The sequence below is a fragment of the Delphinus delphis genome, chromosome 10, assembly GCF_949987515.2.
Source record: "Delphinus delphis chromosome 10, mDelDel1.2, whole genome shotgun sequence".
Lineage (NCBI taxonomy): Eukaryota > Metazoa > Chordata > Mammalia > Artiodactyla > Delphinidae > Delphinus > Delphinus delphis.
The window spans coordinates 72,427,288-72,441,704 of record NC_082692.2 but is presented as its reverse complement, the minus strand read 5'-3'; the positions used below and the strand labels follow the sequence as shown (position 1 = coordinate 72,441,704).

Genomic DNA, 14,417 nt, shown 5'->3' with positions numbered 1-14,417 from the left:
CTAAGGCGCCACCTAGCCTTACTAATATAATATCTAAAGTCTCACCTGGGTTTTCCAGAGTTGATTCATTTTTTAATGCAATTAATTCATTTGACTCATTCATTTGACACTAAGAATTAGAAGTATGGAGTCAAATCAGCATTTCATCTGGATACTGTTAGTTGTCCGTTTACAGTCTGATTCATATTTTTGCACATGCAGCATAGCTGAAATTGTGGTTTTAGTATTGTCTGTCATCATTCTATCTGTGTGACTGAGAAAAACTGTTAATTGCTCTTGTTCTCAGTTATTTCTACTATAAAATGAAGGGCCTAGCCTAAAGAATCTGTAAGGCCTTTTCACACACCAGAAGTCTCTGAGTTTAATATTTTTTAAATTAAAATATCCTATTTTTTTCACTTAATTCTGTTTTTAATCATTCTTCCTTAGTCTTTTTTCTTTAATAAATTTATTTGTTTATTTTTGACTGTGTTGCTTATTCATTGCTGCATGCAGGCTTTTTCTAGTTGCGGCGAACGGGGGCTACTCTTCGTTGTGATGTGCGGGCTTCTCGTTGCAGCAGCTTCTCTTGTTGTGGGGCACGGGCTCTAGGCGCACAGGCTTCAGTAGTTGTGGCTCGTGGGCTCTAGAGCACAGACTCAGTAATTGTGGCTTGCGGGCTCTAGAGCACAGACTCAGTAGTTGTGGCGCAGAGGCTTAATTGCTCCACGGCATGTGGGATCTTCCTGGACCAGGGGTCAAACCCGTGTCCCCTGCATTGGCAGGCAGATTCCTAACCACTGTGCCACGAGGGAAGCCCTTCTGAGTTTAATATTACTTTTTCTTTCAATTCAGGTGGATGGATGGAGGGCTTTTGGACCTTAATGGGGAAAGCATGGAAGCTGATGTAGATGAATTTTCCCGAGAAATTTTTAAGACTCTGAAATTTTTCCAAACAAAGCAAAGGAAGGAATTACAAGAAAAAAGAAAGGCAGCAAAAAGACGATCTCTGGGAGAAGAGAAACTTGAAGAAGAACCAAAAGAGAATCCTACTATTACTATGTGCACTGCAGTAATGGAGCAGATAAAAGTTATTAAGGTATAAACACATTTAATGACATTTTTAAAAGCCCTGGTAGAGTTGTTTGCATCAAGTGCTAGTGAAGAGAAATGGAAAAACTGGAAAGCAAAACCAAAGCTGAATCCAGAAAACTTGACCTATTAATACATGCTTCATTCTTTCCTGATGATGTCATCGAAATCAATCCCTTCATAGAACAATACTTAACAAATAGAAGACTGTAATGACCAGTTACAATGATTGGAAGAGGGTAAAAAATTACTAGAATAAACAAGTTAGCCTATACTATGGGCAGCAACCCAGGGTACCAATTAGCTGAGAAAGGTTTGGAGTCACACTACCTAGGTTTATATCACAATTCTGCGCTTGGTAATGGCAATATGCCACTTGTGCAAGATATTTAACTTCTCATGCCTCAGTCACCTCATTTATAAATAGAGGATAATAACAGTTTTTGTGACAGTAAATAATACATCTACGTTCCCAAGGCAGTACTGGCAGTGGTTCTAGTGGTAGTGCCAAGTTTCCACTGTCGGCATGCTCAGAGTGCAAACTCTGCTTTTCAACATTGTTCCTGTCTGTGTCTAGCACTCTCAGATATACTATGAGCTGCCTGAAAATTTTTTTAAAGTAACTACTTAAAATTTTTTTCAATATTTAATAAATTTGCATGGTTTAAAAATATAAAAAGATATACCTGAACGGTCTCCTTGCTGTGTTTCTCACCTGTTATTAGGTTATCAATGTTACTAGTTTCTATTGTATACTTCAGGGTATTTTTACATGTATAACAATGTGAATGTATATTCTAATCCTTCCATCTTTTTACATAAAAATAGAATACTGAAAAAAAATAGCATACCGTTTATATTATTTCCCCCCTTTGTTTTAATTTATCTTGGAGACCTTTTCTTATTGTATATAGAGTGTTTTCATTCTTTTTTACACCTATAAATATTATATATTGGTGTAAAATTTCTGTGTGTGAAGGTGTGACTGTAAGGTAAATTGCCAAAGAGTAAATTCCAGGTTAAAATATTACAGTTGAATTACCTTCTGTATGGGTTTTACCAGTATGTACTCTCACCAACCTTGACAACAGAATATCATCAAACTTGGGTGTTTGTTAATCTGCTAGAAGAATTTCATTTTTCTTATTACATAAAATGTTAAGCCTAAATTAATATATTTAAGAATATTTTGTATTTCTTTGCCTGTGAGCTATTTGGTCTTCTTGTCTATTGTTTTAATTGAATTTATGGTCTTTTTCTTACTGATTTCTAGTCCTAGAAACAGGACTAGGGAGATTAGGCTTTGTATGTTAATATTAATAGTATGTTAATATTTTATTGAAGATTTTTGAGATTATGTTCAGAAGCAATGTTGGTCTTAATTTTCTTTTCTTGTAATATCTTTGTCAGATTTTGCTATCAGGATTATGTTGGCCTTATGAAACAAATGGGAAATTTTATCTCTATTTTCCAAAAGAGTTTTGTATAAAATTGTTATTATCTCTTTCTTAAATATTTTAGAGAAACGTTTGCTAGTGAAACCATTGACCTGGAGCTTCATGGGAAGGATTTTGAAAACAGTTTTAATTTTTAAAATAGATATAGGAATATTCAGATTTGTGTTAATTTTGTGTCAATTTTGGTAAATTGTATTTTTCAAGGAATTTTTCCATTTTCTAAAGTTGTTAAATTTATTGCCATAAAGTTGCTCATAATATTTATTTATTATCTTTTAATGTCGGTGGAATCTATAGGGATAACTCCTTTTTCATTCCAAATATCAATAATTTAAATTTTCTCTCTTTTTTCTTAATCAGCCTAGCTAGGGATTTAGTTATAGTTTATTGTTAACATTTAAGCCTTCGGTCTTTTTTTTTTTTTTTTTTTTTCGGTACGCGGGCCTCTCACTGTTGTGGCCTCTCCTGTTGCGGAGCACAGGCTCCGGATGCGCAGGCCTAGCAACAATGGCTCACGCGCCCAGCCGCTCCGCGGCACGTGGGATCTTCCCGGACCGGGGCATGAACCCGTGTCCCCTGCATCGGCAGGCGGACTCTCAACCACTGCGCCACCAGGGAAGCCCGATCATATATGGTTTTTATTCTTCAATTTGTTAATATGGTGTATCACATTCATTGATTTGTGTATGTTGAAGAATCCTTGCATCCCTGGGATAAATCCCACTTGATCATGGTGTATGATCCTTTTTTTAAACATCGTTATTGGAGTATAATTGCTTTACAATGGTGTGTTAGTTTCTGCTTTATAACAAAGTGAATCAGCTATATATATGCATATATTCCCATATCTCTTCCCTCTTGTGTCTCCCTCCCACCCTCCCTATCCCACCCCTCTAGGTGGTCACAAAGTACAGAGGAGCTGATCTCCCTGTGCTATGCGGCTGCTTCCCACTAGCTATCTGTTTTACATTTGGTAGTATATATAAGTCCATGCCACTCTCTCACTTCATCCCTGCTTACCCTTCCCCCTCCCCGAGTCTTCAAGTCCATTCTCTACGTCTGCATCTTTATTCCTGTCCTGCCCCTAGGTTCTTCAGAACCTTTTTTCCCCCCTAGATTCCATATATATGTTTTAGCATATGGTATTTGTTTTTCTCTTTCTGACTTAATCACTCTGTATGACAGACTCTAGGTCCATCCACCTCACTACAAATAACTCAGTTTCATTTCTTTTTATGGCTGAGTAATATTCCATTGTATATATGTGCCACATCTTCTTTACCCATTCATCTGTTGATAGACACTTAGGTTGCTTCCATGTCGATGGCTATTGTAAATTGAGCTGCAGTGAACATTTTGGTACATGACTCTTTTTGAATTATGGTTTTCTCAGGGTATATGCCCAGTAGTGGGATTGCTGGGTCGTATGGTAGTTCTATTTTGAGTTTTTTAAGGAACCTCCATACTATTCTCAATAGTGGCTGTATCAATTTACATTCCTACCAAGAGTGCAAGAGGGTTCCCTTTTCTCCACACCCTCTTCAGCATTTATTGTTTGTCGAATTTTTGATGATGGCCATTCTGACTGGTGTGAGGTGATACCTCATTGTAGTTTTGATTTGCATTTCTCTAATGATTAGTGATGTTGAGCGTTCTTTCATGTGTTTGTTGGCAATCTGTATATCTTCTTTGGAGAAATGTCTATTTAGGTCTTCTGCCCATTTTTGTATTGGGTTGTTTGTTTTTTTGATATTGAGCTGCATGAGCTGCTTGTAAATTTTGGAGATTAATCCTCTGTAATTTGCTTCATTTGCAAATATTTTCTCCCATTCTGAGGGTTGTCTTTTCGTCTTGTTTATGGTTTCCTTTGCTGTGCAAAAGCTTTGAAGTTTCATGAGGTCCCATTTGTTTATTTTTGTTTTTATTTCCATTTCTCTAGGAGGTGGTCTAAAAGGATCTTGCTATGATTTATGTCATAGAGTGCTCTGCCTATGTTTTCCTCCAAAAGTTTGATAGTGTCTGGCCTTACATTTAGGTCTTTAATCCATTTGGAGTTTATTTTTGTGTATGGTGTTAGGGAGTGTTCTAGTTTCATTCTTTTACATGTAGCTGTCCCGTTTTCCCAGCACCACTTATTGAAGAGACTGTCTTTCCTCCATTGTATACTCTTGCCTGCTTTATCAAAGGTAAGGTGACCTTATGTGTGTGGGTTTATCTCTGGGCTTTCTATCGTGTTCCACTGATCTATATTTCTCTTTTTGTGCCAGTACCATACTGTCTTGTTTACTGTAGCTTTGTAGTATAATCTGAAGTCAGGGAGCCTGATTTCTCCAGCTCCATTTTTCTGTCTCAAGATTGCTTTGGCTATTTGAGGTCTTCTGTGTTTCCATACAAATTGTGAAGTTTTTTGTTCCAGTTCTGTGAACAATGCCATTGGTAGTTTGATAGGGATTGCATTGAATCTGTAGATTGCTTTGGGTAGTATAGTCATTTTCACAATGTTGATTTTTCCAGTCCAAGAACACAGTATATCTCTCCATCCGTTTGTAGCATCTTTAATTTCTTTCATCAGTGTCATAGTTTTCTGTATACAGGTCTTTTTTCTCCATAGGTAGGTTTATTCCTAGGTATTTTATTCTTTTTCTTGTAGTGGTAAATGGGAGTGTTTCCTGAACTTCTCTTTCAGATTTTTCATCATTAGTGTATAGGAATGCAAGAGGTTTCTGTGCATTAATTTTGTATCCTGCTACTTACCAAATACATTGATTTGCTCTAGTAGTTTTCTGGTAGCATCTTTAGGATTCTCTATGTATAGTATCATGTCATCTGCAAACAGTGGCAGATTTAAATCATCTTTTCTGATTTGGATTCCTTTTATTTATTTTTGTTATCTGATTGCTGTGGCTAAAACTTCCAAAACTATTTTGAAGAATACTGGTGAGAGTGGACAACCTTGTCCTGTTCCTGATCTTAAAGGAAATGGTTTCTTCAGATTTTCACCATTGAGAATGATGTTGGCTGTGGGTTTGTCATATATGGCCTTTATTATGTTGAGGTAAGGTCCCTCTATGCCTATTTTCAGGGGGGTTTTATTATAAATGGGTGTTGAATTTTGTCAAAAGCTTTTTCTGCATCTATTGAAATGATCATATTGTTTTTCTCCTTTAATTTGTTAAGATGGTTTATCACATAGATTGATTTGCATATATTGAAGAATCCTTGCATCCCTGGGATAAACCCCACTTGATCATGGTGTATGATCCTTTTAATGTGTTGTTGGATTCTGTTTGCTAGTGTTTTGTTCAGGATTTTTGCATGTATATTCATCAGTGATATTGGTCTGTAATTTTCTTTTTTTGTAGTATCTTTGTCTGGTTTTGGTATCAGAGTGATGGTGGCCTCGTAGAATGAGTTTGGGAGTGTTCCTTCCTCAGCAATTTTTTGGAAGACTTTGAGAAGGATGGGTGTTAGCTCTTTTCTAAATGTTCGATAGAATTCACCTGGGAAGCCATCTGGTCCTGGACTTCTTTTTGTTGGAAGATTTTTAATCACAGTTTCAATTTCATTACTTGTGACTGGTCTGTTCATATTTTCTATTTCTTCCTGGTTCAGTCTTGGAGGGTTATATCTTTCTAAGAATTTGTCCATTTTTTCCAGGTTGTCCATTTTATTGGCATAGAATTGCTTGTAGTAGATGCTTAGGATGCTTTGTATTTCTGCGGTGTCTGTTGTAACTTCTCTTTTTTCATTTCTAATTTTATTGATTTGAGTCCTCTCCCTCTTTTTCTTGATGAGTCTGGCTAAAGGTTTATCAATTTTGTTTATCTTCTCAAATACCCAGTTTTTAGTTTTGTTGATCTTTGCTATTGTTTTCTTTGTTTCTATTTCATTTATTTCTTCTCTTATCTTTATGATTTCTTTCATTCAACTTACTTTGGGTTGGTTTGTTCTTCTTTCTCTAGTTCCTTTAGGTGTAAGGTTACATTGCTTATTTGAGATTTTTCTTGTTTCTTCCCTCTTAGAACTGCTTTTTACTTCCCTCTTAGAACTGCTTTTGCTGCATCCCATAGGTTTTAGATGGTCATGTTTTCATTGTCATTTGTCTCTAGGTATTTTGATTTCCTCTTTGATTTTTTCAGTGATCTCTTGGTTATTTAGTAACGTATTGTTTAACCTCCACGTGTTTGTGTTTTTTACATTTTTTCCCCTGCAATTGATTTCTAATTTCATAGTATTGTGGTCAGAAAAGATGCTTGATATGATTTCAGTTTTCTTAGATTTATCAAGGCTTGATATGTGACCCAAGATGTGATCTATCTTGGGGAATGATCCATGTGCACTTGAGAAGAAAGCGTAATCTGCCATTTTTGGATGGAATGTCCTATAAATATCAATTCAATCTATCTGGTCTGTTGTGTCATTTAAAGCTTGTGTTTCCTTATTAATTGTCTGTCTGGATGATCTGTCCATTGGTGTAAGTGAGGTGTTAAAATCCCCCACTATTATCGTGTTACTGTCAATTTCCTCTTTATAGCTATTAGCATTTGCCTTATGTATTGAGGTGCTCCTGTGTTGGGTGCATATATATTTATAATTGCTATGTCTTCTTTGATTGTTCCCTTGATCATTATGTAGTGTCCTTCTTTGTCTCTTGTAACGTTCTTTATTTTAAAGTCTATTTTATCTGATATGAGTATTGCTACTCCACCTTTCTTTTGATTTCCATTTGCATGGAATTTCTTTTTCCATTCCCTCACTTTCAGTCTGTATGTGTCCCTAGGTCTGAAGGGGGTCTCTTGTAGAGAGCATATATATACGGGTCTTTTTTTTGTATCCATTCAGCGAGCCTGTGTCTTTTGGTTGGAACATTTAATCCATTCACATTTAAGTTATTGATATGTATGTTCCTATTACCATTTTCTTAGTTGTTTTGGGTTTGTTTTTGTAGGTCCTTTGCTTCTCTTGTGTTTCCCACTTAGAGAAGTTCCTTAAACATTTATTATAGAGGTGGTTTGGTGGTGCTGAATTCCCTTAGCTTTTGCTTGTCTGTAAAGCTTTTGATTTCTCTGTTGAATCTGAATGAGATCCTTGCTGGGTATAGTAATCTTGGTTGTAGGTTCTTCCCTTTCATCACTTTAAATATATCATGCCACTCCCTTCTGGCTTGTAGGGTTTCTGCTGAGATATCAGGTTTTAACCTCATGGGAGTTCCCTTGTATGTTATTTGTTGTTTTTCCCTTTTTGTTTTTAATAATTTTTCTTTGTCTTTCATTTTGGTCAGTTTGATTACTATGTGTCTCAGCATGTTTCTCCTGGGTTTATCCTGCCTGGGACTCTCTGCACTTCCTGGAATTGGGTGTTTATTTCCTTTACCATATTAGGGAAGTTTTCAACTATAATCTCTTCAAATATTTTCTCAGGTCCTTTCTCTCTCTCTTCTCCTTCTGGTACCCCTATAATGCAAATGTTGGTGCATTTAATGTTGTCCCAGAGGTCTCTTAGACTGTCTTCATTTCTTTTCATTTTTTCTTCTTTATTCTGTTCCATGGCACTGAATTTACTATTCTGTCTTCCAGGTCATTTATCCATTCTTCTGCATCAATTATTCTGCTATTCATTCCTTCTAGTGCATTTAAAAAAATATATTTATTTTATTTATTTATTTTTGTCTGAGTTGGGTCTTCATTGCTGCACGGGCCTTCTCCAGTTGTGGCGAGCGGGGGCTACTCTTCATTGCAGTGCACGGCCTTCTCATTGCGGTGGCTTCTTTTTTTGCGGAGCATGGGCTCTATGCGTGAGGGCTTTAGTAGCTTTGGCACGTGAGCTCTAGAGTGCAGGCTCAGTAGTTGTGGTTCATGGGCTTAGTTGCTCCATGGCATGTGGGATCTTCCCAGACCAGGGCTCGAACCCATGTCCCCTGCATTGGCAGGCGGATTCTTAACCACTGTGCCAAACAGGGAAGCCCCTTTCTAGTGCATTTTTCATTTCGGTTATTGTATTGTTCATCTCTGTTTGTTCTTTAATTCTTGTAGGTGTTTGTTCTTTAATTCTTCTAGATCTTTGTTAAACATTTCTTTCATCTTTTCGATCTTTGCCTCCATTCATTTTCCGAGGTCCTTGATCATCTTCACTATCATTATTCTGAATTCTTTTTCTGGAAGGTGGCTTATCTCCACTTCATTTAGTTGTTTTTCTGGGGTTTTATCTTTTCCTTCATCTGGTAAATGGTCCTCTGCCTTTACATTTTGTCTATCTTTCTGTGAATGTGGTTTTCATTCCACAGGCTACAGGATTGTAGTTCTTGCTTCTGCTGTCTGCCCTCTGGTGGACGAGGCTATCCGGTTGATTGCTTTCACTTCTGAATAAAAATTGTTATGTACTTATTATTTTATCATTAGTTTACTGTTTTTTCTTTGTTATTGGCTTGAATTTTTAATGATAGATTTATTGAGATATAATTCACCTTATATAAAATATAAAAGTTCACCTTTTAAATTATGTAGTTCAGTGGTTTCTTAGAATATTCACAGAGTTGTGTGATCATCACCACTATCTAATTTTAGAATAACTTCCTTACTCCAAAAAGTAAGCCCATGACCATTAGTAGTCACTGTCCATTCCCTCCTCCTCCCAGGCCCTGGTGTCCTATGATTCTATTTTCTGTCTCTATGGATTTATCGATTCTAGACATTTCATATAAATGGAATCATGTTGTTATATGGTCTTGGTGAATGACTTCTTTCTCCCTAGCATGTTTTCAAGGTTAACCCATGTGGTAATATGCCTCATACTCCATTCTTTTTTTTTTTTTTTTAATATTTATTTGGCTGCACCAGGTCTTAGTTGCGGCATGTGGGATCTAGTTCCCTGATCAGGGATTGAGCCTGGGCTTTCTGCATTGGGAGTGCGGAATCTGAACCACTGGACTGCCAGGGAAGTCCCCATTCGTCTTTATTGATAAATAATATTCCATTATATGGATATACCACATTTTGTTTATCCATTCATCACTTAATGGACATTTGTGTTGTTTCTACTTTTTAGCCATTATGAGTAATGTTGCTATGAGTACTTATGTAAAAATTTTTGTGTTTCACTTGATTTGGGTGTATATGTAGAAGTGGCATTGCAGGGTCTCATGGTAATTCTATGTTTAACTTTTTGAGGAACTGCAGACTGTCTTCCAAAGTGGCTGCACTGTTCCCACTTGCAATGCATGGGGGTTTCAGTTTGTCCACATCCTTGCCAAATTGTTATTGTCCATCTTTTTTTTTTTTTTTTTTTTTTTGCGGTACGCGGGCCTCTCACTGTTGTGGCCTCTACCGTTGCGGAGCACAGGCTCTGGATGCGCAGGCTCAGCGGCCCTGGCTCATAGGACCAGCCACTCTGTGGCATGTGGGATCCCTCTGGACCGGGGCACGAACCCTTGTCCCCTGCATTGGCAGGCAGACTCTCAACCACTGCACCACCAGGGAAGCCCTGTCCGTCTTTTTGATTATGGTCATCCCAATGTGTGTGAAGAGGTGTCTCATTGTGGTTTTGATTTGCATTTACCTGATAACTAATGATGCTGAGCATCTTTTCATATGCATATTGGCCATTTCTATGTTTTCTATGGAGAAGTGTGTGTTCAGATCCTTTGCCCATTTTTAAATTGGGTTATTTACCTCTTTTTATTCAGTTGTACAAATTCTTTATATATTCTAGATACAAGTCGCTTATTAAATATAGATTAATTGATCAGAAGTGTGTGGGTTTATTTTTCTGGGCTCTCTATCCTGATCCATTGATCTATGTGTCTGTTTTTGTGCCAGTATAATATTGTTTTGATTACTGTATCATTGTAGTATAGTTTGAAATCAGGGAACTTTTTTTTTTTTTTTTGTATTTTTGGCTGCGTTTTTTTTTTTGGTCGCCGTTACTGCATGCAGGCTTTCTCTAGTTGTGGCAAGCAGGGGTTACTCTTCATTGCGGTGTGTGGGCTTCTCATTGCCGTGGCTTCTCTTGTTGGGGAACACAGGCTCTAGGCATGCGGGCTTCAGGAGTTGTGGCACATGGGCTTAGTTGCTCCATGGCATGTGGGATTTTCCTAGACCAGGGCTTGAACTCATGTCCTCTGCATTGGCAGGCAGACTCTTAACCACTGTGCCACCAGGGAAACGCTGATACCTTCACCTTTGTTCTTCCTTCTCAAGATTGTTTTAGCTCTTCAAGATCTTTTGTATCTTCATACAAATTTTAGAATTATTTGTTCTAGTTCTGTGAAAAATGCTGTTGGTATTTTGATAGGGATTGCATTAAATCTAGATTGCCTTGGAGGGTATAGTTATTTAAACAATATTAATTCTTCAAATCTGTGAGCATGGTATATCTTTCCACCTGTTTGTGTTGTCTTCAATTTCTTTTCTCAGTGTCTTGTAGTTTTATGAATCCAGGTCTTTTACCTCCTTAATTAGATTTATTCTCAGGGATTTTATTCTTTTTTATATGATCATAAGTGGGGTTATTTTCTTAAATTCTCTTCCTGATAGTTCATTGTTAGTGTATAGAAATGCAACCTATTTCTGTTAATTTGGTATCCTGTAACTTTACTGAATTCATTGATGAGTTCTAGTAGTTTATTGGTGGCATGTTTAGGATTTTCTATGTCATTATCATGTCATCTGCAAATAGTGACAGTTTTATCCCTTCTGTTTCAATTTAGATTCCTTTTCTTTTTCTTGTCTGATTGCTGAGGCTAGGACTTCCAATACTATATTGAATAAAAGCAGTGAGAATGAGCAGCCTTGTCTTGTTCCTGAACTTAGAGGAAATGTTTTCAGCTCTTCACCATTGAGTATGATGTTATCTGTGGGCCTGTCATATGACCTTTAATATGTTGAGGTTTGATCCCTCTGTACCCACTTTGTTGAGACTTTTTATTATAAAAAGATGTCGAATTTTGTCAAAAGCTTTTTCTGCATCTATTGAGATAATCATATGATTTGTATTCTTTAATATGGTATATCACATTGATTGATTTGCAGATATTGAACCATCTATGCATCCTTGGGATAAATCCCACTTGATCATGATGTATGATTCTTTTAATTAATTGCTGAATTCAGTTTGCTAATATTTTGTTGAGGATTTTTGCATCTATGTTTATCAGTGATGTTTGCCTATAATTTTCTTTTTTTGTGTTGTCTTTGATTTTGGTATCCAGGTGGTGCTGATCTTGTAGTATGAATTTGGAAGCATTCCTTTCTCAGCAAATTTTTTGGAATAGTTTCAGCAAAGGCAGTCCTTCTTTAACTGTTTGATAGAATTCACCTGTGAAGCCATCTGGCCTGGACTTTTGTTTTTTAGGCATTTTTTATTATTAATTCAATTTCATTCCTGGTAATCAGTCTATTTGTATTTTCTGTTTTTTCCTGATTCAGTCTTGGAAGATTTTACATTTCTAGGAATTTATTAATTTTTTTCTAGGTTGTTTATTTTAGTGGTGTATAATTTTTTGTGTCGTCTCTTATGATCCTTTGTATTTCAATGGTGTCAGTTGTAACTTCTCTTTCTGATTTTATTTATTTGGCCCTCTTTTTTATTTTTCTTAATGAGTCTGGTTAAAGGTTTATCAATTTTGTATATCTTTTAAAAGTACCAGCTCCTAGTTTCACTGATCTTTTCTTTTTAGTTTCTATTTTATTTATTTCCACTCTGGTCTTTATTATTTCCTTCCTTCTACTATCTTTGGGTTTTGTTTGTTTTTCTTCTCCTAGTTCCTTCAGGGTAAGGTTAGATTGTTTGAGAATTTTCTTATTTCCTGAGGTGGGCTTGTTTGCTATAACCTTTCCTCTTAGAACTGCTTTTACTGTGTCCCATAGATTTTGGAATGTTATGTTTTCATTTGTCTCAAGGTATTTTTAAATTTTCTACTTGAGTTTTTTGGTGACCCAATGATTCTCTCTTTTTGTGTGTATCTGTTATATGTTTTTGGTTTGTGGTTACCAGGAAGTTCATATATAACAACAAATAGGTGTCTATTTTAAGTTGATTTCTTAAGTTTGAACACCTTACATTTTTACTAACCCTCCAAATGTTTTATGCTTTTGATATCATATTTTACATCTTTTAATTTTTGCCATAACTACTATTGTGGATATAGATGATTTTTACTACTTTTGTCTTTTAACATTCCTACTAGATTTATAAGTGGTCAATCCACTATTTTTACTCTATGTTTGCCTTTACCAGTGAGATTTTTCCTTTCATATTTTTTAATTTCTGGTTTTGGCCTCTTCCTTTTCCTTTAAGAAGTCCCTTTAACACTTCTTGTAAGGTCTGTTTGATGGTGATAAACTCTTTTTGCTTTTTGCTTATCTGTAAAACTCTTTGTCTCTCCTTCAGAGATAAAGATAAATCTGAAAGATAACCTTGCCAGGTAAAGTATTCTTGGTTGTAGTTTTTTCCTTTCATCATTTTGAATATATTGTTCCACTTCCTTCTGGCCTGCAAAGTTCCTGCTGAAAAGTCTGCTGATAGTTTTATGGGAGTTCCCTTATACAGTACATAACTAGTTGCTTTTCTCTTGCTGCTTTTCAGGTTCTCTCTTTATCTTTAATTTTTGTCATTTTAATTATAATGTGTCTCAGTGGGTACCTGTTTAGGTTCATCTTGTTTGGGATTCTCTGTGCTTCCTAGAGCAGGATGTTTGTTTCCTTCTCTAGGTTAGGGAAGTTTTCAGCTAATGTTTCCTCAGGTAGGTTCTCTGCTCCTTTCTCTCAATTTTCCCCTTCTGGGACCCCAATAACATGAAAGTGAGTACACCTGATATTGTCTCAGAAGTCTCTTAAACTATCCTCATTTTTTAAAATTCTTTTTTCTTTTTTTCTGTTCAGCTTGGATTATGTCTACCACTCTGTCCTCCAGATCACTGATCCTTTCTTCTATATTATTCTATCTGCTGTAGATTCCTTCTAGTGTATTTTTCATTTCAGTTAATGTATTATTCAGCTCTGATTTGTTCTTCTTTATATTTTCTAACTCTTAGTTAAAATTCTGTGTTCATCCATTCTTCTGAGTTCAGTGAGCATCTTTATGATTATTACCTTGAACTCTTTATTGAGTAGATTGCTTATTTACATTTAATTTAGTTATTTTTCTGAGCTTTTGTCTTGTTCCTTTGTTTGGAACATATTCCTCTTGCCTCCTCATTTTACCTAATTCCCTATGTTTATTTCTATATATTGGATAGGACTGTTATGTCTCTTGATCTTGGAGAAGTGACATTATATAGGAGACATCCTATGAGCTCAGCAGCGCACTCCCTCCTGGCTACTAGACTTTATGCTCCAGGGGTGTCCTCTATTCATGCTGCATGCTCCCTGTGTTGTGGAAGAGCTAACTGTTGAGGGCATATTGGTTGGTGGGGCTGGCCCTTGGCCTGTCTGGCTGTGATGCTCTGACTCATGCAGTTGTTGTGGGTGCCCTGGTGGGCAGGGCAGTCTCCTGGTGAGGCTGACTGTGTAGCTGGGCAGTGCACCCTCTTTGGGACCACAGGTGGGTGGGGCAGGATCCCTGTGCATTTGACTATGTGGCCTGGTGGTGCAGAATTGCTGTGGGCCCTCTGGTGCACAGGGCAAACCCCCAGCACTAATAGGCTAGAGGGAGGATTTCTAAGTGGTGCTTGCCAGTGCTGGAGTCAGTCAAATAGAACAAGATCCCCAAAATGGCTGCCACCAGCATCTCCATCCACAGGGGGAATCCCAGAGGCCTCCTGCCTCTCTGGTAGTCTCTCCAAGATCAGCAAGTGGGTCTGACACAGGTGACTTTCAAACTACTGCCTTTTTGCTGGGACTTGGACCGTGTGAGATTTTGCCTGTGCCCTTTAAGAGTGGAGTCTTTTTCCTA

General features: G+C 36.9%; 1 protein-coding gene across 1 annotated transcript in view; it reads left to right on the top strand.

Annotated features, from left to right (window-relative positions):
• DNAH12 (dynein axonemal heavy chain 12) overlaps positions 1–14,417 on the top strand; it is a 229,191-nt gene that overhangs the window by 82,000 nt on the left and 132,774 nt on the right. Inside the window, exon 18 of the mRNA XM_060021479.1 lies at positions 835–1,078. Within this exon, the coding sequence (XP_059877462.1) occupies positions 835–1,078 (244 nt within the window). The remainder of the gene's footprint in view (positions 1–834; positions 1,079–14,417) is intronic.